General features: G+C 37.6%; 3 protein-coding genes across 3 annotated transcripts; all 3 read right to left on the bottom strand.

The window, feature by feature from the left end:
* Window positions 1–3,061: 3,061 nt before the first annotated feature.
* LOC137129211 (extracellular calcium-sensing receptor-like) lies at window positions 3,062–8,155 on the bottom strand. Its single transcript, XM_067508145.1, has 8 exons — window positions 8,061–8,155; window positions 7,103–7,397; window positions 6,705–6,994; window positions 6,173–6,468; window positions 5,428–5,633; window positions 5,095–5,316; window positions 4,039–4,162; window positions 3,062–3,957 (listed from the first exon to the last, which is right to left on the bottom strand). Exons 1-8 carry the CDS (start codon window positions 8,117–8,119, stop codon window positions 3,062–3,064), a joined length of 2,388 nt encoding a protein of 795 aa, XP_067364246.1. The 5' UTR covers window positions 8,120–8,155.
* A 2,102-nt stretch (window positions 8,156–10,257) lies between these two features.
* LOC137129050 (extracellular calcium-sensing receptor-like) lies at window positions 10,258–14,265 on the bottom strand. Its single transcript, XM_067507853.1, has 8 exons — window positions 14,132–14,265; window positions 13,588–13,882; window positions 13,201–13,490; window positions 12,636–12,931; window positions 11,921–12,126; window positions 11,592–11,813; window positions 11,232–11,355; window positions 10,258–11,153 (listed from the first exon to the last, which is right to left on the bottom strand). Exons 1-8 carry the CDS (start codon window positions 14,188–14,190, stop codon window positions 10,258–10,260), a joined length of 2,388 nt encoding a protein of 795 aa, XP_067363954.1. The 5' UTR covers window positions 14,191–14,265.
* Window positions 14,266–16,885: 2,620 nt separating this feature from the next.
* On the bottom strand, window positions 16,886–24,892 carry LOC137129188 (extracellular calcium-sensing receptor-like). The gene is made up of 8 exons (XM_067508119.1): window positions 24,819–24,892; window positions 24,040–24,334; window positions 23,652–23,941; window positions 23,193–23,488; window positions 22,440–22,645; window positions 22,105–22,326; window positions 17,869–17,992; window positions 16,886–17,790 (listed from the first exon to the last, which is right to left on the bottom strand). Exons 1-8 carry the CDS (start codon window positions 24,875–24,877, stop codon window positions 16,886–16,888), a joined length of 2,397 nt encoding a protein of 798 aa, XP_067364220.1. The 5' UTR covers window positions 24,878–24,892.
* Window positions 24,893–25,102: the final 210 nt, after the last annotated feature.

Here is a 25,102-nt window from a genome sequence, read left to right as displayed (position 1 = left end):
TTTGTTCAAAAGTAGCAGCTCCTCCATTTTGTTGGGCAGGGACTGGTGATTGGTGAGGTGAAATGATCAGAGCATTGTGGAAAATTCCCGCAGCTGCAGTTACACAATATTTGATGTGTATATGTAACTGGATTTGAATATCCTAGTACACAATCTTACAAAGAAAACAAAGTCCTAGAGAGCATTGGATGAAGGGGGCTATCCATGGCATCATCGTGACCATCCCCAGCTAGGTTCCACAAGTAACTACAAGTTCCAAAAGTATTGTTATTTACTGGTTGTACATGATTAAGCATAAAGAAACATGATGTTTTATTGTGGTTTTATGTACTGTGTTGTTTTTGCACTGTTTCATTAAGCACATTGTAACCTGGGTTTATAAATGTGCAGTATAAATAAACCTTGCTTTACTACATAGATCAGGTAAGGTAAGGTTTCAATGTTAGAGAAATATACATACATATTAGCTATGTTAGTCTTAGAGTTTTTCTTCACTGTATCCCTTGCCTTAGAACAGATTGCCTGTAGTAAGCTTACCAGATCCGTTGACCCTGATAGCACAGCTTATGGGTTATGAAAACCTTTCCACTGCATGAAGGTTAGAATTCTCCTTAATAGAGGTTGGTGGGTGAGGGACACCTTTTCTAAACATGGAAGGATGGTGAACTCTAAGGAAGTACAACTTAAACACAATATTGGATCAAATAATGCTGTTGTTTTATTAATCTGTCTTCCATTGCTTGTACATTATCATAGTAAAACCAACAAACAATTTTTTGTTTTCTTCTATTTTAGTGCCCCAAACTACTTACAAATACCAAGTCTAAGTGACTATTTTGGAATTCACAGAAATTGCAACATAGGCGACATACTTTGATATACATTTTTTTTGTGACTATAAATACCACCTAATTAAAGTGTATTTTTTATTTTTAATAAATATGAAGTGGTCTTGGAAATTGAGACAACACACTGACACTTGAAATATAGCAATATAGTCAACTTTTTTCTGATCATATATAAAAAAACAACAAGTAACCCTAGCGAGAATAGTTACATGCAAAGGATGTGGGACCTATAGATACTTCGAAACCCAACATCTAAACTAACACCTAAACAACCAGTAGCTCAGTGTTCTAACATCAGCAAGAAATACCTGCTATCACAACTAGAGATAGATGAGGTACAAAGCAAAGGCTACGGCAAGGGGAAGCCAAGAAGACAGGTCAGGGGGGCAGATATTATCGTCATCTAGACAATCAGAGATTGGGTTCCAAGCCCCAGTAACAACAGATGACCTAATGCAAGAGCATCTGCCCTGATTGAAGATCGTAAGTTAAGATGGACACCTGGAAACTCCATGCCCAGTTACTAAGAATAAGTGAAATACCTGATGACAGTCTACTAGAGCATGTGAACACAGCAATGAGCAATCCCAACTATAACCATCACTGTGACCAACAAGCTCATATACACCACGGCAACCATGATCCTTGAGATGCTTGGCTGTAAGATCAACATAAGCTATAAGGTGCAGTATCTTCCATGGAAACAGAGGTTGGAGACTATGATCAAGGCAACACAGAGAGATGTTAGCCAACTATTGGAATTGCAGAAAGGTTTGAGGATTATACAACCTACTTAAGACGTACAACAAACTCTCCATACCTGAGGCCTTGGAGACTGCCAAGCAAAGGCTCACAGTCCTGGGTAGGTACACAAGAGAAGTTGAAACCAGGGGAATTAACAGGATGTTCTTTAGGTGTACTCCCAGTGGCAGGCTTATAACATGAGAGCCGACCCACCAAGGCTGCAGACTGAAGGATATTAGAAAACATATGGGAGAAGGGGGCATCACATAACAACAATGTCCAGTGACTGGTGGACTTGATAGCAGACCACAGGAACCTTCCTGAATAAGATCCAGTAACCATCACAATAACAGATATAAAAGAGCGGGTCTCAAGTATGAAGAAGTGGACAGCACCAGGCCACAACATGATTCATGCCTACTGGTTAAAGAAGCTAACCTCACTCCATGAGCACCTGGTACCACAAATGAACAAGCTACTAGTGGATGGGACCCACCCTAAATAGTTAACTGAAGGCCAGACAGTCCCGATCCTGAAAGAGCCCCAGAAGGGAGTAGTCTCATCCAGCTACCATTCAATAACCTGACTCTGCACAACATGAAAGCTCATGTCAGGCATCTTGGCGGATAAAATGAGCAGCCACTTGGATTAATACATGAGGCTGGAAGTCCCAAAGTCAAAATGGGACACACCTCCAAAGATAGTGGAGTATGACAGAGCTAAGATCCTGTGGGAATTCCAGACACAGACTGAAAAACTGGTAATGGCCAACAAACCTGAAATTGTAGTTGTGGAAAACAGAAGAACAAAGCTGTGGTGGTAGATGTAGCAATCCCAAGCAATAACAACATCTGAAAGAAGGAACATAAGAAGCTTGAGAAATACCAAGGGCTGAAAGAGGAGTTAGAAAAGTTGTGGAAGGTGAAGGCACAAGTGGTACCCATGATATTAGGAACACTGGGGGCTGTGACCCCTAAACTTGGAGATTGGCTCCAGCATTACATAAACAACATCTGAGATCCCTGTCTGGAAGTGTGCAGTCCTAGGAACAGCTGAGATAATTTGCAGGACCCTCAAGCTTCCAGGCCTATGGTAGAGGTTATATATATATATATATATATATATATATATATATATATATATATATATATATATATATATATATATATATATATATATATACATGTTGTGCCTGTTTTTGATATAGATGGAACACATCTTTTAAATTGCAGTTTATTAAAATGTAGTAACAAAACTCAGTTTTGTTTAAATATAGGATTTTTATTGGCAAAATATTTCAGAAATTGGTAAATAAATGGATATGTACAGAATACAGCTAAAATTTCATTTAAAAGCTTTTAAACAAAACTCAGATATTGGATCCATGACGGATGCTCCTCAAACAAAAGCTACCTTTTGTATATGTTTTTTGCCACCTACACTATTCGTCCTATTTGGAGAAATTACTCCTATTTGTTCATCAAATGTTTCTTGGTGTTCTTCTCTGGTGTGAATATAATAATAAAACACTTTGGTGCAAATATACACAGTATTAGTCCAAAACTAGAGGCTAGAATAGCAAAGATTTCTACAGCCACAGTAAATTTCCCAGGAGAGCTGACATAAGCTGGGATAAAGGTGATCCAGACTGCACAGAATATCAACATGCTGAAGGTGATGAACTTGGCTTCATTAAAATTATCAGGCAGTTTTCGGGCTAGAACAGCTAACACAAAGCAAAACACAGCCAGTAGACCTATGTACCCAAGCACAGCCCAGAATCCAAGAGCTGAACCTAAAGCACACTCCAGGATGATTCTATCTTTGTATGTGGTGAGGTTTTTCATTGGAAAAGGAGGACTAACAACCAACCAAATAGTACATATTAGAACTTGGATGAATGTAAAAGACACTACAGTCATTCTTTGCTGTAGAGGACCAAACCATTTCATGATGTTACTACCTGGAAGTGTAGCTTTGAAGGCCATTAACACAACTATAGTTTTCCCAAGAACACAAGAGATGCAGAGGACAAAGGTGATCCCAAATGCTGTGTGGCGCAGCATGCAGGACCACTCAGAGGGTGCTCCAATGAAAGTTAATGAACATAAGAAACACAGAGTCAAGGAGAAGAGCAGCAGGAAGCTCAGCTCAGAGTTGTTGGCCTTAACAATTGGAGAAGTTCTGTGACGCAAGAAAACAGCCGTTATTATAACGGCCAGACAGGCACCAGAAACGGAGAATGCAGCCAGGATGATTCCGAGGACCTCACTAAAAGAAAGAAACTCTATTGGCTTCAGGGAACAAGTGTCTCTTTCTGCATTTGGCCAGAACTCTTTGGGGCATGGGGTACAGTCAATGGAATCTGTAAAAATAAATCAAAAGAAACTGTAACCATCATGTCATGTATTCATGTGATCAATTTAGATGATAAAACATATTTTACCTGTAGCATTGCTGATCTCTCCCTCTGGACATGGTATACAGTCATAACAGCAGATGGGTTTTCCTTTCTGCAGCACTTTATGAGTTCCTGGAGGACAGCTGTCACTGCACATTGACACTGGTATCTGCCACATGTGGTATATGCAGACAAATATGAAAAAGAAAATGAATCAATATCAGCAATTATTATAATTGAAGTTATTATCTTGTGAATTATGTAGTTTGTTACTTATCTGCCAAGATATGTTTCAACCCCTTCTTGACACAGGATTCAAAAACAACTGTTAAATGGCAAATGTTTCATTAAGACCTGATTTTTTACTGAACTATATACATATGACAGAAGCTCCTTTTTTAGAATTGACCCACCAAGTCCAAACCACTAGCGAGTTGGCCTAGTTTCACCCTAGTGTTGCCCTAGTTTTTCCAGTTCGTCATGTACTGGTAATACCCCACTCTTCCACTCTTAATCCTATTCAGCATGTTCAATTTTACAGAAGTCCTGTGAGTGAGGCCACTTTGATCAGCTGTTCTGCTTGGAGATCAAGGTATTAACAATGTCAGTGTAATGTATGGGAAATACTCTTGATTAGAAGTAGATAGTCTGTGGTAATTGAGAATGACATGAAAATGACATTTTTCACAAATTGTATATATATGGTACTAGGCCTTGTGGTTTCCCTTCCTTTCATATAGACATAGGATGCACATCCTTGCTGGCCGTTGACGTTAGTCACTGTGGTGTGTTCACTGCATTGTTTTATAGCAGACGAAGGCAATGAGAAATAAATTAGCAGTTGGTCTTTTTTGCTGGTAATTCTAGTTGTCAACTTAGTGCATCTATGCCCTAAAACTGTTCAAAACTCTTTTCAAAGTGGGAGCTTGTTTATCAAAATAACTAGTTTTTTTTTTTAGTTTTTTTTTGTAGGCCTATGTAGGTGTTAGCGCAATTGGCGCATTAACAAATACATAACCAATATGGCTATTTTTTTTATTTTGTGGAAAAAAATACTGATAATATTTATGATATACAATATAATGTTACATTGCTCCTTACCTGTGTCCTGCCCTCCATCCAGGTAAGGTTCTTGTTGATATGGAACTCCTGTCCCACTGGTAGTGATGCATCATAATATCCTACTGTCACTATTTCAGGGCTGCCACTCGTACTTTTCTGCCAGTTAACCAGCTCATATTTGGCCACAGGATCCCCGTTAGCATCAAATGACACATGATAACCATTTTGGAAAAAGTTTACCTTCTTCAGGTGAGTCAGAACCTGGAAGGATGAAGTCAAATGAGACAGTGAGAAAGAGAAGAGAAATAAAGTCTTTATGTAATCATTGATTGAGAGAAGCACCGAAGTGTTAATTTATTTGCTTCCATTGACCTGTTTGGACTCTATCCTGGAGAGTTTGTCACACTGACTTGTAGAATTTGTCTCCTGACACACAGCATTATGAATGGCATGAGCTATTGCATAAACAGCTTTGTACACCATGTTGGTGATGCGGAGCTCAGATGTGTCAGTATACGGACTCTGGAGCTTCTGTATGTCTTCACTTCCATTACACAATCTCTTGTCTCTAACAGCAGCTAAAATATACAGAGACAGAAACACTTGCTTTGTAGCTCAGTGATAGAGTAGTATGTTAGAAACACAATAATAAATACAATGGTATTATTATTTTAGTGATTTTATATGTTAAATGCACTTTTGTTACCTTTACTTTAAACTTATGCATAATGTATCATTTTATTTATTTTACATCACATTTCAGGGCAGTGTTGTCTGTAAATACTAGATCACATTAGCACAAATAATTCTTCAGAAAATTGAGTAATTTAAATGTCATTTTTTAATGTATTAAAGAAAATTCTGTGATTAAAATAAATGAATTATCAGATCCCACTTACTGTAATTAAATAATAATAATGTCAAAATACTGTAATTTATATAGTCTACATACTATTGTGAGTTAGTTTCAATCACTATTTATCTTGGTTGCCTGTAGAGTGTCTATGTGCTCTGCCCTAGTTCAGGACTTTAGTGCATTTTGAAACCAATGTTGTGTGGTTCATGAAGTAAATTATGTGATTCAACTTATGTTTAGAAATCAGCACAAGTGTCTCACTTTTTTCCAGGCTGCAGTTGAATGCATCCTCCCAGAACTCAGTAAGTATCGGGGAAGATGCAACTTTAGTTGGAGAGAGATCCAGTAGGAAGTCTCTCAAACCTGGGATCACAGATCGTGGAATACCAAATCCAATGGCTCCAGCACAGAAGGTGAACTTCAACATGTCTGGGTGAGTCACCCAGGCCTCACTGCCTATCCACTGGCGAAGTGGGGAAGGCTCACGAGACATCACCTCCAGCAATAACCTCATTTCTCCTAAGCCTGCAAATGCCACAACAACCACTGCTGTTGACCTATAGAGACAATAAACACATTTGTGTTATAATACAATCACAAAGATACTTGCTTGGTATAGCTTGGTGTGCTGAATGTAAACTACTGGTACAATTTTAAATATGAGGGCATTAAAAACAACAAAAATTATTTTTTAGATGAAATTAAAATTATGTTTTAAAAATCTCTTGTTTGAGCATTACATTGTGATGGTAGTTGTAATTTTACACATAGATACAGTGAGTGAGATGCAAACCTGCGGATCACATCAGCCACTCTCTGGATCCTGCTGAGTGGGTGAAAACGATTGAAAGATTCCGAATATTCCACACAGATTCCCTCTTTGTATGCTGCTTTCAGGAATGATGCCATGCCATTATTTCCATAGTCTGAATCTGACCGGACAGCACCTATCCAAGTCCAGCCAAATTGTTTCACCAGCTTGGCCAATGCATCAGCCTGGAAGTGGTCACTGGGGATGGTTCTGTAGAAATTGGGATACTGCTGCTTATTGGACAAGCAGGCACAAGTGGCAAAGTGACTCACCTAAGAAACAAAAACATATGATGTTTCATGACAAAGTTAACAAGAATTTTTAGTTCTAATTCTAAGTTCAAATTCTAAAATGTCATGGGAAAAAATTCAGATATTTACTTGAGGAATATTAAATGACCCGATAATGCGTGAAATGCTGATGGATGGCGTGGATGCAGAATCACCAACAACAGCCATCACCATACTAGATTGTGAGCAATTATTACCAGTATAAAACACAGGGTCCAGACTATTTGTAAGCTGGAATGCTACTTTCACTGCCATGGGAACTGAGGAACATCCATCATGGATCTGATATCCGAGTCTGATGCCGGGAAGCAGATTTGAACTGTTGTTGATCTCCTCTATAGCAAAGATCATTGCACGTGAGAATTGCAGTTCACGTAGTTCAATTCTGCACAGAGACACACATCGGTGTTAATATGTGGGATGAATATATTTGTCATATTGCACAGACACATATGTCACTACTGACATTTATAATACATACAGTTCACAATATTAATAAATCTGATAACCAGGAACCATAATGCGTGCTTATGGACATAACAGCAGTACTGCATCTTTAAGCCAAAACTATATGACAGTCTCATTGACACATACACAAATGTTTAATTAGTGTCTGTGTGATATCACACAGACATCATCAGAGTTAAAATAAATAATTCAGACCTTTCACAATGTTAACTATAAAACAACCCCCTAAACAGTTGGATAAAAAAAATAACCTCAATGCATAGTAATGGACATAATAGCTGCACTGCATGTGTTAACCAAATATACAAATATATAAATATATGTACAAATATATCAACCACCAAAACTCAACAACACAACTACAATATATTTTCACTTGGAGACACTAAAATTAACTTATTGCCCTAAATTCACACTCTACTATTGCTGTGAATATACTATGTCCATTATATGGACACATTCTGTTTAGGCCCTTACTATGACAAAGTGAATTGTTTATAGACATTGATTGTTTATAATCACATACTTCACAATAAGACTATAACCACATTTTCATCTCGGACTTCTCCTACCTACTAACCTCCCTGTGCACCTTAGTGACTCAGGCTTGGTGATGTATTTATGTGTCACCATTTCCATGTTGTAGTGTATGGAGAAAACTCCACCAATGATGTAGTCACCATACTCTGAGAATGCAGGCAGACGAGCAGTGCCCTGCAGTTTACAAATGAAAGATGAATCCTCAGTTCTGACTTTGGCAGAACCAAAAGTCTGTGTGCATGCAGCCCTTTGTTTCAAATAATCACATGAACCATTCAAAGCAAAAGCTGAATTCATCTCAAACAAACATAGAGTTAATCTCAGACCAATTAAGCGAGCCAACATCTCCATCCCTCAAGTTTCATTGCTCAGGTGTAAATGTCTTTTCATTGGTTTATATAACTTTAAAGGAAAACTACATTCATCTTTCCTGTACGTCAGTTTATCTTACATCAGAGAGAGGGAGCCCTCACCCAGTTCACTGTCTTTAATTTCATCAGGCTCCATGTGCTATACGACCTCCATAAAACGTTCCTTTCTTTTCTCATCTTCTAAGTTTTCTACTGAAAAAAACTCTTAAATGTATTCTTGCCTGTTTTTGCTTTATTATAAAAATCTACCATAGCTGATGAATATTAAGCTACACCATGGGAAAGTCGAGTCAAAGTTAGTTTGAAATCATGGTCTGGTATGGCCCAAATATGTTTCTCTGATCTAGACCAGTGTTTCCTTTAGTTGAGTGCAACACTGATCTGTTTATATACACTTGAAAAGTGAAAGTGATCACACTTCTATGAAGAAAAAAAATTAAACTGTTGTAGAAATGTTAAATACTAATACAGTATTATATATTATTAATAATTACAGCCCTTGTTAATAACAAGGCACCAGGCTTCATCAGTGAGCCACATGATCATGAGCCATGAGCTAAATTGTTGATATTGATTAATCACAATTACTCAACCAACTGAAATAATAAGGAATAATAAGGAAAGCTTATTAAAAAATAAATCAATGTCAGAATTACCATGACTTCTTTTTAGCTTAGTGACCTCCTCAGAACCAGCTCTGAATTAATGAATTATTAATATACCACTAGATAATACATTGAGAAAGCAGGATTTGCAGATACAGTTGAAACCAGAAGTTTACATATACATTGTTTAAAAAATACACAAACATAAAGTCATTAACCTTAACCCCCAAAAAATACACTGGGTCAGGTGGCTCAGTGGTAGAGCATTGGGTTGGGATGGAGAAGGCAGTGGGCTCAAATCCCACCTCACCAGGTGTGGTCCAACCCAGCCACCAAGGGCAACCTTGGTACCGGTCCCAAGCCCGGACAAAAAAAATGGTAGGGTTGCAGCAGAAACCAGGTTTCAGTAGTTGGTTCAAAATGAACAGGATGACTGACTAACCTCAAATCAGAATATTAGCTGTTTAGGTTTTGGACAATGGAGATGGAAAGGAGTCAAAGATTACGAATAAAATATTATGCTATTTGTTTTTAATGCTTGGTCAAACACCAGGAAGATTTCTTAGGTCCTACAGCCAGTTACTTAGAGTTAGTTATAGTTACTGAACATTTGCAGTGACAATTTCTATACTGTGAAAAAGCTGATTGTTGGGTATAAGATATGCTCCTCACTTGAGTAACTGTAGGACAGTTCATAAAATGTATCTTTTCTCACAGGCGTTTGACACTGGGGAGACTGAGGAATGCACTTGTTATTTGATGATGTTATTGTGTCCTTGTATGACTGACTGGGGTTTTACATGGCTAGTTATACAGAAGCTTGATGTTTTATTGTGGTGTCACTTAATAAAGCTAATGCAAAATTTCAATCACTTTCCACTAAAACCTCTTCAAACCAATCATTTTATACCTGTCAGTTTTTAAACCTTAAAAATGTACGTATATATACAGCAGCACCAAAATGAAGAATAATATTTGTTTTTAATTTACATGAGGTGGGCTATAAAATGAGATAATACACTTGAGACACTTGACAAAATGTAGCTCCTTTTTTCTGTTTGTGATGGAGAGGAAACCAAATAAATATGTAGATACAGAACTCAGCTTTGTTGGTTTACTTTTCATATTTTTGCTGCAACATTATTTAAAAAATAAGACAATGGTATGATATGCACAGAATGACATCTGACTGTAGACAGCACAAGCTTTATATTGTATGTGTGTTCTGTCACCTTAATTATTTGAAAAGGTCCAGTTACTTCTATTTGTTCATTAAATGTTTCTTGGTGTTCTTCTCTGGTTTAAATAATATAATGAAACACTTTGGAGCAAATATACACAGTATTAGTCCAAAACTAGAGGCCAGAATGGCAAATATCTCCACAGCCACAGTGAATTTCCCAGGAGAGCTGACATAAGCTGGGATAAAGGTGATCCAGACTGCACAGAATATCAACATGCTGAAGGTGATGAACTTGGCTTCATTAAAATTATCAGGCAGTTTTCGGGCTAGAACAGCTAACACAAAGCAAAACACAGCCAGTAGACCTATGTACCCAAGCACAGCCCAGAATCCAAAAGCTGAACCTAATGCACACTCCAGGATGATTCTATCTTTGTATGTGGTGAGGTTTTTCATTGGAAAAGGAGGACTAACAACCAACCAAACTGTACATATTAGAACTTGAATGAATGTAAAAGACACTACAGTCAGTCTTTGCTGTAGAGGACCAAACCATTTCATGATGTTACTACCTGGAAGTGTAGCTTTGAAGGCCATTAACACAACTATGGTTTTCCCAAGAACACAAGAGATGCAGAGGACAAAGGTGATCCCAAATGCTGTGTGGCGCAGCATGCAGGACCACTCAGAGGGTGCTCCAATGAAAGTTAATGAACATAAGAAACACAGAGTCAAGGAGAAGAGCAGCAGGAAGCTCAGCTCAGAGTTGTTGGCCTTAACAATCGGGGAGGTTCTGTGACGGAAGAAAACAGCCGTTATTATAACGGCAAGACAGGCACCAGAAACAGAGAATGAAGCCAGGATGATTCCTAGGACCTCACTGAAGGACAGAAACTCTACTGGCTTCAGGAAACAAGTGTCTCTATCTGGTTTTGGCCAGAACTCCTTGGGGCAAGGAAGACAGTCAATGGAATCTGAAAGAATGATTCAAAAAGGACTTGTTGTAGTTATGTATTCATTGTGGTACATTTACATGCAAAAAAAAAAAATACCTGTAGTATTGCTGATCTCTCCCTCAGGACATGGTATACAGTCATAACAGCAGATGGGTTTTCCTTTCTGCAGCACTTTATGAGTTCCTGGAGGACAGCTGTCACTGCACACTGACACTGGTACCTGCCATGTAGGATATATCCAGACAAATTTAATATAGGGCTCAGTAAACAAGGATCTTAAAATCTAAGTCTAATCTAAGCTTATTGTATACCTCTGTAAGGTGTTGACGTGATTATTTTGAGAGATTACTGACAATATATGAGATACAATATTATACAATAAAGCACAAGTCTACTTTCATAAGTTTATTTATTTTATAATTTCTAAACAACAAATATTAAATATGTGTTCCACACCTGTTTCCTCCCCTCCATCCAACTTATTTCCTTGTTAATATGGAACTCCTGGCCCACTGGTAGTGATGCATCATAGTATCCTACTGTTATTATCTCAAGGCTGCCACTCATACTTTTCTGCCAGTTGACCAAATCATATTTGGCCACAGGATCCCCATTAGCATCAAATGACACATGATAACCATTTTGGGAAAAATTGACTTTCTGAAGAACCTGAATAACCTGGTAGGATTAATTTAAATGAGACGATGAGGGTGAGAAGGTAAAAAAGTATGTAATCACAGCTAGAGAGATGCACTACAGTGTAAAATTAGTTTGTTTCGATTGACCTGTTTGGACTCTATCCTGGAGAGTTTATCACACTGACTTGTAGAATTTGTGTCCTGACACACAGCATTATGAATGGCATGAGCTATTGCATAAACAGCTTTGTAAACCATGTTGGTGATGCGGAGCTCAGATGTGTCAGTGTATGGACTCTGGAGTTTTTGTATGTCTTCACTTCCATTACACAATCTCTTGTCTGTAACAGAACCTAAAATATACAGAGAAAGAAACAGTTTTTTTGTAGCTCACTGGAGTAAATTGAATAGAAAATCATAAATTAAATATTGTTATTTCATGCTTAAGTATGTAGTAACATTTTTTACTAATTTTAAACTTTAAATCACCACATACATTTTACAGAAATGTATGTATAAATACTGTTACATTTTCATAAATATTAATACAATAAGAAAATATTAACTTATAACCCCTCGTATTCTAAGCTGACACATTCTTATGTGTGTAGGATATATAACTGATCGGGACCCACTTAGTGTAATAGCGTAATAGAAAAATACATTGTACTTGCTATTGTTACTATATTGTCAAATGTTGGATCAGATTTTTAATCAGTATTTATCTGAGTTGCCTGTAGACTGACTATATACTGTTCAATTGTGTTCAGGACTTCAGTGCATTGTTTTAGTCATTATTGTTTGGGTTAGACAGAATCTTTTTCAAGTCTCGTAATATCAAATGAAATCAGCAGTGTCTCACTTTTTTCCAGCCTGCAGTTGAATGCATCCTCCCAGAACTCAGTAAGTATTGGGGAGGCTGCCACTTTAGTTGGAGGGAGATCCAGCAGGAAGTCTCTCAGACCTGGGATCACAGATCGTGGAATACCAAATCCAATGGCTCCAGCACAAAAGGTGAACTTTAGCATGTCTGGGTGAGTCACCCAGCCCTCACTGCCTATCCACTGGCGAGGTGGGGAAGGCTCACGAGACAGCTCCTCCATGAGTAACCTCATTTCTCCTAACCCTACAAATGCCACAACAACTATAGCTGTTGACCTGTAAATACATTAAACACAAGTAGGTTTTTGTTATAATACAACCACAAGGATTACCTGCTTGGTATAAGTTGGTCTGGTAAACGAATAGTACTGGTAATTTAAATATATTAAATATCAGGACATTAAAAAAAAATTTAAAAAATCAAGATGATTTGCAAAAATTTGTTTATGCTTCACCAATCTTGTGTTTTATTAATTCTGTTTGACACTTGTGTGGGGATGCTTGGTGTCACCACTGACAAAACAAGTACAATGAAATTTAGAAACCTGCGGATCACATCAGCCACTCTCTGGATTCTGCTCCGTGGATGAATACGATTAAAAGATTCAGAGTATTCAACACAGATCCCCTTTTTGTGTGCTGCATCCAGGAAAGATGCCATGCCATTATTTCCATAATCTGAATCTGACCGGACAGCACCTATCCAAGTCCAGCCAAATTGTTTTACCATTTTGGCAAGTGCTTCAGCCTGGAACTGGTCACTGGGGATGGTTCTGAAGAAACCGGGGTACTGCTGCTTTTTGGACAAGCAGGCACAAGTGGCAAAGTGACTCACCTGAGGGACAAAAAGATTGTGTGATTCCTTTATTGCATAATAAACATAAATCTGAGCAAATTCTAAACACGACTTGCCATAAATTTTAGAGATTTACTTGAGGTATGTTAAATGACCCAATGATACGTGACATGCTTATTGATGCTGTGGACCCAGAATCACCAACAACAGCCATCATCATGTTAAATTGTGAGCAACTGTCACCAGTGTAAAACACAGGGTCCAGACCATTTGTAAGCTGAAATGCTACTTTCACTGCCATGGGAACTGAGGCACATGAGTCATGGATCTGATAACCGAGTCTGATGCCTGGAAGCAGCTTTGAACTGTTGTTGATCTCCTCAATAGCAAAAATCATTGCGAGTGAGAAATGCAATTCACGTGGCTCAATTCTGTACATAAGCACATGTTAGTGTTCAAGTGTTATTGTGTGGGTGTCATCACAGAGACAAACTTAATTGTTGAGATGTATAATACATACAGTTAACACAATGGTAACAAAAAAACAATCAAAAAATCTGATCAAGAGGAAACACATTGCATGGTTTTGGCCAGATATATACATGTATTTAACAGACACATATTTATATGATTTATAATCACAGACTGTGATCAAATTTCCACTTCCTCTCCTTACTAACCTCCCTGTGCACTTTAGTGGCTCAGGCATGGTGTTGTAGTTGTGTTTCACCATTTCCATGTTGTAGTGTATGGAGAAAACTCCACCGATGATGTAGTCACCATCCTCTGAGAATGCAGGCAGACGAGCAGTACCCTGCAGTTTACATATGACAGATGAATCCACAGTACTGACTTCAGCACAAGAACTATACTGTGTGGATACAGCCCTTTGTTTGAGATCATTGCATGAAACACTCAAAGCAATAGCTGAATTAATCTCAAACAAACACAGAGTTAATCTTAGACAAATAAAGCGAGCTGATATCTCCATCCCTCAAGTTTAAATGCTCAGGGATAAATGTCTTTTCACTAGTTTATATAACTTTGCAGAAAACTACATCCCTCCTTACTCTACGTCACCTTACCTTACATCAGAGAGAGGGAGCATTTACCCAGTGATTTGTCTGTATCGTCACTGGCCTACATGTAATGTACAACTGTATAATCTGCACCAAGTGTCCCTTTCTTTTTATCTCTTGTAAGTTTACAGGAATCATCCCATATCCTTGTCATTTTTCTCTGGCCTGTTTCCGTTGAATATGAACAAAATACAGTGGCTCATGCAATCTGATGGATGTTATACTAAGGCGTGAATGATGAAAACTATTGTAAAATAGTTATATATTAGTATGTATTTAATAACAAAATATAAACAAAATGAAATAATAGAATCTTACTAAACATAGATAATTATTGAGTTCTATTCAACTTCAAGACCTTTTAACTGTCCTTTCAAAGAAATAACACAACATAGAACCATCTCGTCATTGAAATGTTAATAAAAGCATAGAAAGCAAGTGTATAAACTGTTTACACCAACTGTGTGATTTTGGACCAAGTGAAATAAAGTGCCTACTGCATCCTCAACACCTTCATCTCCCCTGTAAGCAAATTGTCCATGGAACTTACCTTAAATCTCACCCTTTTTAATCATTTTAAATGCTTTTCTAACCAGATACGTGAGTGCTAAAGATTGAATGGATTTTGGTACCTTATTCTTGGGCACTGCTACAATAACTGAATACTTCCAAAGGTGAAGAACTGGAGATGAAAAAAATCTGAGCCAATGGTTTTACACATTTTTTTAAGAAGTTCGTGGGCCAGTGCTTTTCCTTTCTTTTGTTCCTTAGAGAGTTTAACAAGTCCTCAATGAGTATCTATGTCTGTGTCTCTATTTCAGTTGACTAATTTCTATAAACAGACAATTCCTCACTAAAATCATAAATATCAAAGTGATATTAAAATATATTTAAAATATTCTTAAACTGTCCAACTTGACAGGAAAAGAAACTGGGTGAATCTTTAAATGCTTGCCCTCTATAGATTGTTGCCCTACAATGCACAATGTAATATTTCTAGTAAATAACATGGATTACAATTTGTCTTTTTAATTAATTTTAGCACATTTAACTTTCCTCTTAACTTGCTTCAAATAATGTTTTCTTGTATGAAACTAATATCCCTCTGATTGATAATATTCTTGAGAGATTTGGACAGCAATGATATATTATTAGTGACTATATAAATCAGTTTCCTTAGTATTATTAATTTTTCAAAGAAAGTTATGTTTGCTGTGACAGTCTCTGTTAATTCATTCAAGTCAGACCAGGCATTGTGGTATAAATTCCAGAACAAAACAGTGGACTCCCCTGACCAAACCAGAACCAGGCATCTCTTGAGTTTTTTTTTTTTTTTCTTTCAAAATTGATTTGTAGGTGGTGACTTTATAAACTACTCACAAAAAGTTAGGAAAAGTCGACTTTAGAATTTATGTGAAATTTATGGAAATTTTAAAAAGTTCACCTGCAAATTTTAAAATGCATTTTATTGATTCTGAAATTTCACCCGGAAGTTGAATATGAGTACTGTAAACCACATAAGCTCCCCCAATGGAGGTCCAAACATCTCGTTTCTGGTAGGACAATTAATGTATTGTTAAAATATTAATGAGAGACATTCCAAAATTACAATGATTACGTCGCAGCATTGTCAGCATTTGCTCTTGGTGAATACAATGGATGTAAAGAGGCGGATAAAGGTTCAATACCAGGTGTCCGCAGCGATTCCCTGATGACAATAGTTCTACACCAGTTTTGATTAAAATATAAACAGAGTCATCCGCCTAGTGATTTCACAGTAACTGTTGGGTGTCTGTCCTGTTGCAATGATTTACCAAAGCCAATTTTTTACAGATTGAATTGTAGATCATGATGTTTCAACTGCGTATCTGTCAAGGTAATCAGACACGGATTCTTATATTCCAGAAAGAAATTACCATTAGCCTGTAAACAGTCAATCTTCTAGTAGAGAGACTGAGAATTGCCAAGGATGATTGTGGGAAGAGGGATTCTCTGGGGCCTTGCGTTTTAAGTCTGACACACTCCACTGCATCTTCCACCCTTTTCCTTACTGCTCTCGATTTAAATTCATAACTCCTATCTCTAATCGAAGAACCATTGCGAATGATTTCCAGGTTCAAGGCTGATGTGACATACACAACTCCAATGCCAGAGTATTGAAGTAGAAAGAGAGTATCTTGTATAATTTACTTTATTTGGGGTTTTTTTATTGGCAAATTGTTTTAAAATAAACAGAATAAAAAGAACAGAATAAATAGAAACTCCATTTAAAAGTGTAAAAACCTTTTTTGAATGTGTCAACTTAGGCTACACATGGGATTTCTTTGTTGCAGCCTTAATTATTTGAAAATTTTCCTAATATTCCTTTTTTTTCATTACATGTTTCTTGGTGTTGTTTTCTGGTTTAAATAATATGATAAAACACTTTGGAGCAAATATACACAGTATTAGTCCAAAACTAGAGGCCAGAATGGCAAATATCTCTACAGCCACAGTGAATTTCCCAGGAGAGCTGACATAAGCTGGAATAAAGGTGATCCAGACTGCACAGAATATTAACATACTGAAGGTGATGAGCTTGGCTTCATTAAAATTATCAGGCAGTTTTCGAGCTAGAACAGCTAATACAAAGCAAAACACAGCCAGTAGACCTATGTACCCAAGCACAGCCCAGAATCCAAGAGCTGAACCTAATGCACACTCCAGGATGATTCTATCTTTGTATGTGGTGAGGTTTTTCATTGGAAAAGGAGGACTAACAACCAACCAAACTGTACATATTAGAACTTGGATGAGCGTGAAAAACACTACAGTCAGTCTTTGCTGTAGAGGACCAAACCATTTCATGATGTTACTACCTGGAAGTGTAGCTTTGAAGGCCATTAACACAACTATAGTTTTCCCAAGAACACAAGAGATGCAGAGGACAAAGGTGATCCCAAATGCTGTGTGGCGCAGCATGCAGGACCACTCAGAGGGTGCTCCAATGAAAGTTAATGAACATAAGAAACACAGAGTCAAGGAGAAGAGCAGCAGGAAGCTCAGCTCAGAGTTGTTGGCCCTGACAATTGGAGACGTTCTGTGACAGAAGAAAACAACTGTTACTATAACGGCCAGACAGGCACCACAAACTGAGAGTGCAGCCAGGATGATTCCTAGGACCTCACTGAAGGAAAGAAACTCTACAGGTTTGGGGAAACAAGTGTCTCTTTTTGCATTTGGCCAGAACTCCTTGGGGCAAAGGAAACAGTCAGTGGAATCTGAAAGAATGAATCAAAAAGAACTTGTAGTACTCATGTATTTAATATGATAGATTTACATCGGAAAACATATTTTACCTGTAGCATTGCTGATCTCTCCTTCAGGACATGGTATACAGTCATAACAGCAGATGGGTTTTCCTTTCTGCAGCACTTTATGAGTTCCTGGAGGACAGCTGTCACTGCACACTGACACTGGTACCTGCCACATATGGTATATACAGATAAATGTGCATATAGTGATCAGTCATCATCATCACAATATATTCAGTTCGTTACCAATAATGATCATAATCCAGGTCATTATTTTTTACCATTCATCATCATCATTCACAAGTGGTGCTAATTTTTGCTGGAACAAAATAAGTAATAACAAAATGATAACTTATTGGTACAGGTTTCTTACACACTTTACAAATGACAGATGTTTTATTCACATTTAATTTGGTGACAAACTATTTACATATGACAAAAGACGCTCTTGTTCTAGAAATGATGGCTGGGAGACAGCTGTTAATGCACAAGCTTTTTGCACTTCATATTTTACGTCAGCGTTCAGTTATACGTGGGCCATGGTCCGGACCCAGACACTGTCGCAACCCAGATCTGGAACTGACATATCATTAAGTTTTGGTGGAAATTACATTTTGACCTACAACTCTTTTCTGACATTGTTCCTACACTGCAACAGGGACATCCTACCTGGCTCTGATTGGCCAGTACTCAATACAATAGGTTAAGGCATGAGTATTAATATTGGTGAGAATGACAGCTAATCACAGGCAGAGTATGGTTGGCCATCACTGAATAGAGGCACGGAAAACCTGCATTCCGAGCGAAAAGTACGACTGTGACAGTGACAGGGAAAGAAAAATATAAAGTAAGAGGACAAGTGATAGAAAAGTGGTGAATATGTCAGTGTGTCATTTCTAGGTCTAAATGGTGGAAGTTTGAGACAGAAAACCAGGCTTTTAATCCGGAATGGACTGAGCATACATGTTCATCCCTTCAGTAGGACGCTCGAAACTACTGCGTCTCATCTGCCATAAGACGTTGGCAATGGTTAAAAGTGGGAATGTGAAACGCCAATATGAAACACAGCACAAAATTAGATTTGAAAATAATTACCAACTATATTCTGCAATTCGGCTGCAGAAATTAAGCAATCTTGAAGCCAACTAGAGCCAATTAGTTGAAAAAGTATTTAATTATTGTTTTCTTTATTTGTTTTTTTTATTTGAGTCGTTGACTTCACAAAGTGCAGATGATAATACAATGACAATGCTACTTCAACATATAAAAATCTATTATAATTTATAACTAAATTATAATGCAACTGCTGTAGACCTGTGCATGAGGAAATTTTCTCTATCTCTCTATCCTTTTCTCTATCTCAACATTTTCAAATCCTAATTGAATGCCCCTGTTCTACGCCATTGCTTGAGCCTTGATCAGCAATGCGAACGGGTACTCTAAGTGTCGGCATGTAACACAGGGACTGGACATGGAAGTGCTTCTTGATGCTTCAGGAATGAAAAAGGGATGGGTGTCCACAAGAATGGCACATCAGCATATGCATGTCCAGCCAACTAAACAATCAATATTCAATTCAATTCAATTCAACTTTATTTATATAGCGCTAATTTACAACAAAGTCATCTCAAGGCACTTTACAGAATAAAGTCCAGACTACACAAGTATGTAGAAGCAACCCAACAAATCCCCCTTGAGCAAACCCTAGGCAACAGTGGAGAGGAAAAACTCCCTTTAATGGGAGAAACCTCCAGCAGAACCAGGCTCAGGGTGGGTGGCCATCTGCCTTGACCGGTTGGGGTGAGTGGAAAGTGGAGAAAGAAAAGAAAAGAGCAACGAAAAGCAACAACAAAAAGCAACAACAAAACAACAAGAAAAGCAACAACAAAACAACAAAAAAGCAACAACAAAACAACAAAAAAGCAACAACAAAGCATCGTACAGGTTGTAGATTATAGAATTAATGGTATACAGTGGTGACAAGTAAATGTATAGAGAAAAGCTAGTTCAGGTTGAGTGAGCAGTTTAACTATAAGCTTTATCAAAAAGGAAGGTTTTAAGCCTAGTCTTAAAAGTAGAGAGGGTGTCTGCTCCCCGAATTTGGATTGGAAGCTGGTTCCACAGGAGAGGAGCTTGATAGCTAAAGGCTCTGCCTCCCATTCTACTTTTGCAAACTCTGGGAACCACAAGTAGGCCTGTATTTTGGGATCGAAGTGGTCTAATCGGGCGATACAGAACTATGAGATGTTTTAAATATGATGGAGCTTGACCATTAAGAGCTTTGTATGTAAGGAGGAGGGTTTTGAACTCTATTCTAGATTTTATGGGAAGCCAATGAAGAGAAGCTAGTGAAGGTGAAATATGATCTCTCTTTCCTAATCCAGTCAGCACTCTTGCTGCAGCATTTTGGATTAATTGAAGGCTTTTTAGGGAGTTATTAGGACACCCCAGAAGTAGGGAATTACAGTAGTCCAACCTAGAAGTAACAAATGCATGGACCAGTTTTTCGGCATCACTTTGAGACAGGATGCTTCTAATTTTAGCAATGTTCCGTAGGTGGAAGAAGGCTGTTCTAGAGATTTGTCTTATATGTGACGTAAATGCCAAATCCTGGTCAAAAATAACTCCAAGGTTCCTCACCGCAGTACTGGAGGCCAAAGTTATGTCATCTAAAGTAACTATATTGTTAGACAGCATATTTCTCATGTTTTTAGGCCCAAAGAGGATGATTTCAGTTTTGTCTGAATTTAGAAGTAGGAAATTGTAGGACATCCAGGTCTTTATGTCTTTTAGACATGCTTCAAGTTTGACTAATTGGTTAGTATCTTCTGGTTTCACAGATAAATAGAGCTGGGTATCATCTGCATAGCAGTGGAAGTTTATGGAATGTTTCCTAATAATTTTGCCTAAAGGTGACATGTACAGATTAAAAAGTATTGGTCCTAACACAGAGCCCTGTGGAACTCCATAGCTAACTTTGGTGCATAAAGAAGAGTCATCATTAACATGAACAAGTTGGAATCTGTCTGACAGATAAGATTTAAACCAATGTAATGTGGTTCCTTTAATCCCAAATCCATGTTCTAGTCTCTGTAATAAAATGTTGTGGTCAATGGTGTCAAATGCGGCACTAAGGTCTAGTAAGACAAGTACGGACACAAGTCCGTTATCTGAAGCGAGGAGAAGATCATTGGAGACTTTTACTAGTGCTGTTTCTGTACTGTGATGAGCTCTATATCCTGACTGAAAGTCTTCATACAAATTATTCCTGTAAAGGTGATCACATAATTGTTTTGCAACTACTTTTTCCAGGATTTTAGAGATAAACGGGAGATTTGATATTGGTCTATAGTTGGCTAAATCACCTGGATCAAGACAGGGTTTTTTAAGTAATGGTTTGATTACAGCAACTTTATAAGCCTTTGGTACATAGCCAGTTTCTAAAGATAAGTTAATCAAATCTAATATGAATGTGTCTATTAAAGGTAGAACATCTTTAAGCAATTTGGTTGGAACAGGGTCTAAAAGACATGTTGTTAGTTTTGAGGAGGCGATAGTTGAACTTAGCTCAGTGAGATCTATGGGTGAAAAACAGTCTAAGATGGATTGGGGCCTTATTGAGGATTCTAGAGCTGTTGTACATGAAGATCTATCTGTAATATTTGTAGGGAGGATCTGGTGAATCTTTTCCCTAATGGCTGCAATTTTATCAGTAAAGAAAGTCATAAAGTCATTGCTGCTCAAAGTTAAGGGTATACTAGGCTCAACAGAACTATGGCTCTTAGTCAGCCTGGCTACAGTGCTGAACAGAAACCGGGGGTTGTTCTTGTTTTCCTCTATTAGTGCGGAATAATATGCTGTTCTGGCATCACGGAGAGCTTTTTTGTACATTTTTAAACTGTTTTTCCAGGCTAACCGGGATTCTTCTAAATTAGTGGAACGCCACTTCCTCTCTAATTTTCGTGACGCCTGCTTTAAAGCTGTGCATTTGTGAATTGTACCATGGAGGTCGGCTCCTCTGATTCACTGCCTTTTTTTTCAGAGGGGCAACTGTATCTAGTATCATACGCAATGAGGCTGCAGAATCGTCAACTAAGTAATCAATTTGTACAGGAGTAAGATGGCTACTCACCATAGTATTGCATTATGACAAATTCTTATTTTGTGGAAGAATTACTGAAAATATTTATATACAATGTAATTATATGATAAGGCACAGGCCTACCAACATTTATATTGTCTGCTATACAGCTTTTATGATTTTCAAACAATGCTCCTCACCTGTGCCCTGCCCTCCATCCAGGTGAGGTTCTTGTTGATATAAAACTCCTGGCCCACTGGTAGTGATGCATCATAATATCCTACTGTTACTATCTCAAGGCTGCCACTCATACTTTTCTGCCAGTTGACCAGCTCATATTTGGCCACAGGATCCCCATTAGCATCAAATGAAACATGATAACCATTTTGGGAAAAATGTACTTTTTTCAGCTGAGTCAGAACCTGGAAGGAGGATGAAGTTAAGTGAGACCGATAGAGAGAGAAAAAAAGAAAGAACGTATGTAATTATAACTGAAGAGAGGCACTGGAGTCTTGATTCATCTGTTTTGACTGACCTGTTTGGACTCTATCCTGGAGAGTTTGTCACACTGACTTCTAGAATTTGTCTCCTGACACACAGCATTATGAATCGCATGAGCTATTGCATAAACAGCTTTGTACACCATGTTGGTGATTCGAAGATCAGAGGTGTCAGTGTATGGACTCTCGAGCTTTTTTATGTCTTCACTTCCATCACACAATCTCTTATCTGTAACAGAACCTAAAATATACAGAGAAAGAAACAGTTTTTTTGTAGTTTGATGATGTAGTACTATGTTTGTAGTATGTAAGTATATATATTCATAAATATCAAATATATCTTTTTTTTATCTTAGTTTATGTGTTAATTTATTTAAACTCAATAATTAAAAATTTAAAAGTATGTATAAATAATAATATTAAAACAAATAATTCTTCATACAATAAATAACATTTATTAAAGAAAAAAGTGGATCAACTATTAACTTCTAATTCTAAGCTGAGATCTTTTTGTGTTGAGAAATACATGAAATACATGTTCAGAACCCACTTAGTATGATAGAATAATTATTTTAATTAACTATTTTAATTTGAATTAAAGAAATACTGTAACTACTATATATGATAAATTATTGTCATATTTTGGCAGACCATTATTTATCTTGGTTGTCTGTAGACTGCTGCTATATACTGTGTGTACCAATATTACCTGCTTCATTCAGAATCTTCTACAAGACTTAATTTCAAGTCATTGTAATGATATTTCAAAATTTGCACAAGATTCTCACTTTTTTCCAACCTGCAGTTGAATGCATCCTCCCAGAACTCAGTAAGTATTGGCGAAGCTGCCACTTCAGTGGGAGAGAGATCCAGCAGGAAGTCTCTCAGACCTGGGATCACAGATCGTGGAATACCAAATCCAATGGCTCCAGCACAAAAGGTGAACTTCAGCATGTCTGTGTGAGTCACCCAGCCCTCACCACCTATCCACTGTCGAGGTGGGAAAGGCTCACGAGACAGCTCCTCCATGAGTAACTTTATTTCTCCTAGTGCTACAAATGCCACAACAACCAAAGCTGTAGACCTGTAGATATGTTAACACATGTTTTGTGTTATAATACAACCACAAAGTTATTTACTTGGAATGTGCTGAACATATAAAATATGAAAGCATTAAGCATTCAGGAACAGGTGTGGAGATGTCCACACTTACTGTATAACACAAAAACAGTGAGTGATATACAAACCTGCGGATCACATCAGCCACTCTCTGGATCCTGCTCCGTGGGTGAAAACGATTAAAAGATTCAGAGTATTCAACACAGATTCCCTCTTTGTGCGCTGCTTTCAGAAAAGATGCCATGCCATTATTTCCATAATCTGAATCTGACCGGACTGCACCTATCCAAGTCCAGCCAAATTGTTTCACCAACCTGGCCAGTGCATCCGCCTGGAACTGGTCACTGGGGATGGTTCTGAAGAAACTGGGGTACTGCTCCTTATTGGACAAGCAGCCACAGGTAGCTAAGTGACTCACCTAAAGAAAACAAGCACAGTGTGATTGTGTCATGGAACATTTAAGGAAAAGTTTGTGCAAATTTTAAACACCATTTGCCAAAATATTTAAATACTTACTTGAGGAATATTAAAGGAGCCAATGATGCGTGAAATGCTGATGGATGGGGTCGACCCAGAATCACCAATAACGGCCATCACCATACCAGATTGCAAACAATTGTCACCAGTATAAAACACACGGTCCAGACCATTTGTAAGCTGAAATGCTACTTTCACTGCCATGGGAACTGCAGCACATGAGTCATGGATCTGATAACCAAGTCTGATTCCTGGAAGCAGCTTTGAACTGTTGTTGATCTCCTCAATAGCAAAAATCATCGCGAGTGAGAATTGCAGGTCAAGTGGCTCAATTCTGCACAGAGACACATGTCAGTGTTGAAATGTATTAAACTTGCATAAGTGATAACACATAAACACATATGTCAATGTTGAAATCTATAATACAGACTGTTCACAATGTTAACAAAAAAAGAAAAACACAATCAAATATGATATAGAGGAACCATAATGTGTGATTATGGACACAATAGCTTTACTACATCTTTAAACCAAAAGTATATGAGAATTTCTCAACTACCAAAATTCAATGGGACAACTACAGTATATTTTCACTTGAAAACCCTCAAAAGACTTTATTTTCCTATAGTCACACTCTATTATTGCTGTGAATATACTACATGTCATGTACAACAAATACTGATTTGATTGAATTATTGAATTAATATGAGTTATATAAATTGTTTATCTACAAAGAATTTGCACCAGAACTAGAATGAAATGATAAAAATCAAACATTTCTCCAGTATTTCCAATCCTCAATTCTCCTTCTTACTAACCTCCCTGTGCACCTTAGTGGCTCAGGCTTGGTGGTGTAGTTATGTTTCACCATTTCCATGTTGTAGTGTATGAAAAAAACTCCACCAATGATGTAGTCACCATCCTCTGAGAATGCAGGTAGATGAGCAGTACCCCACAGTTTACATATGACAGATGAATCTACAGTACTGACTTCAGCACAAGAACTAAGCTGTTTGGATACAGCCAGTGGTTGCAAATCATTGCACAAATCAGCAACAGCTGAGTTTATCTTAAACATATACAGAGTTAATTTCAGTCTAAT

The sequence above is a fragment of the Channa argus genome, chromosome 6 (genome assembly GCF_033026475.1).
Source record: "Channa argus isolate prfri chromosome 6, Channa argus male v1.0, whole genome shotgun sequence".
NCBI classification, from domain to species: domain Eukaryota; kingdom Metazoa; phylum Chordata; class Actinopteri; order Anabantiformes; family Channidae; genus Channa; species Channa argus.
The sequence above is the reverse complement of the archived record's forward strand: the minus strand, read 5'-3'. Positions and strand labels throughout refer to the sequence as shown.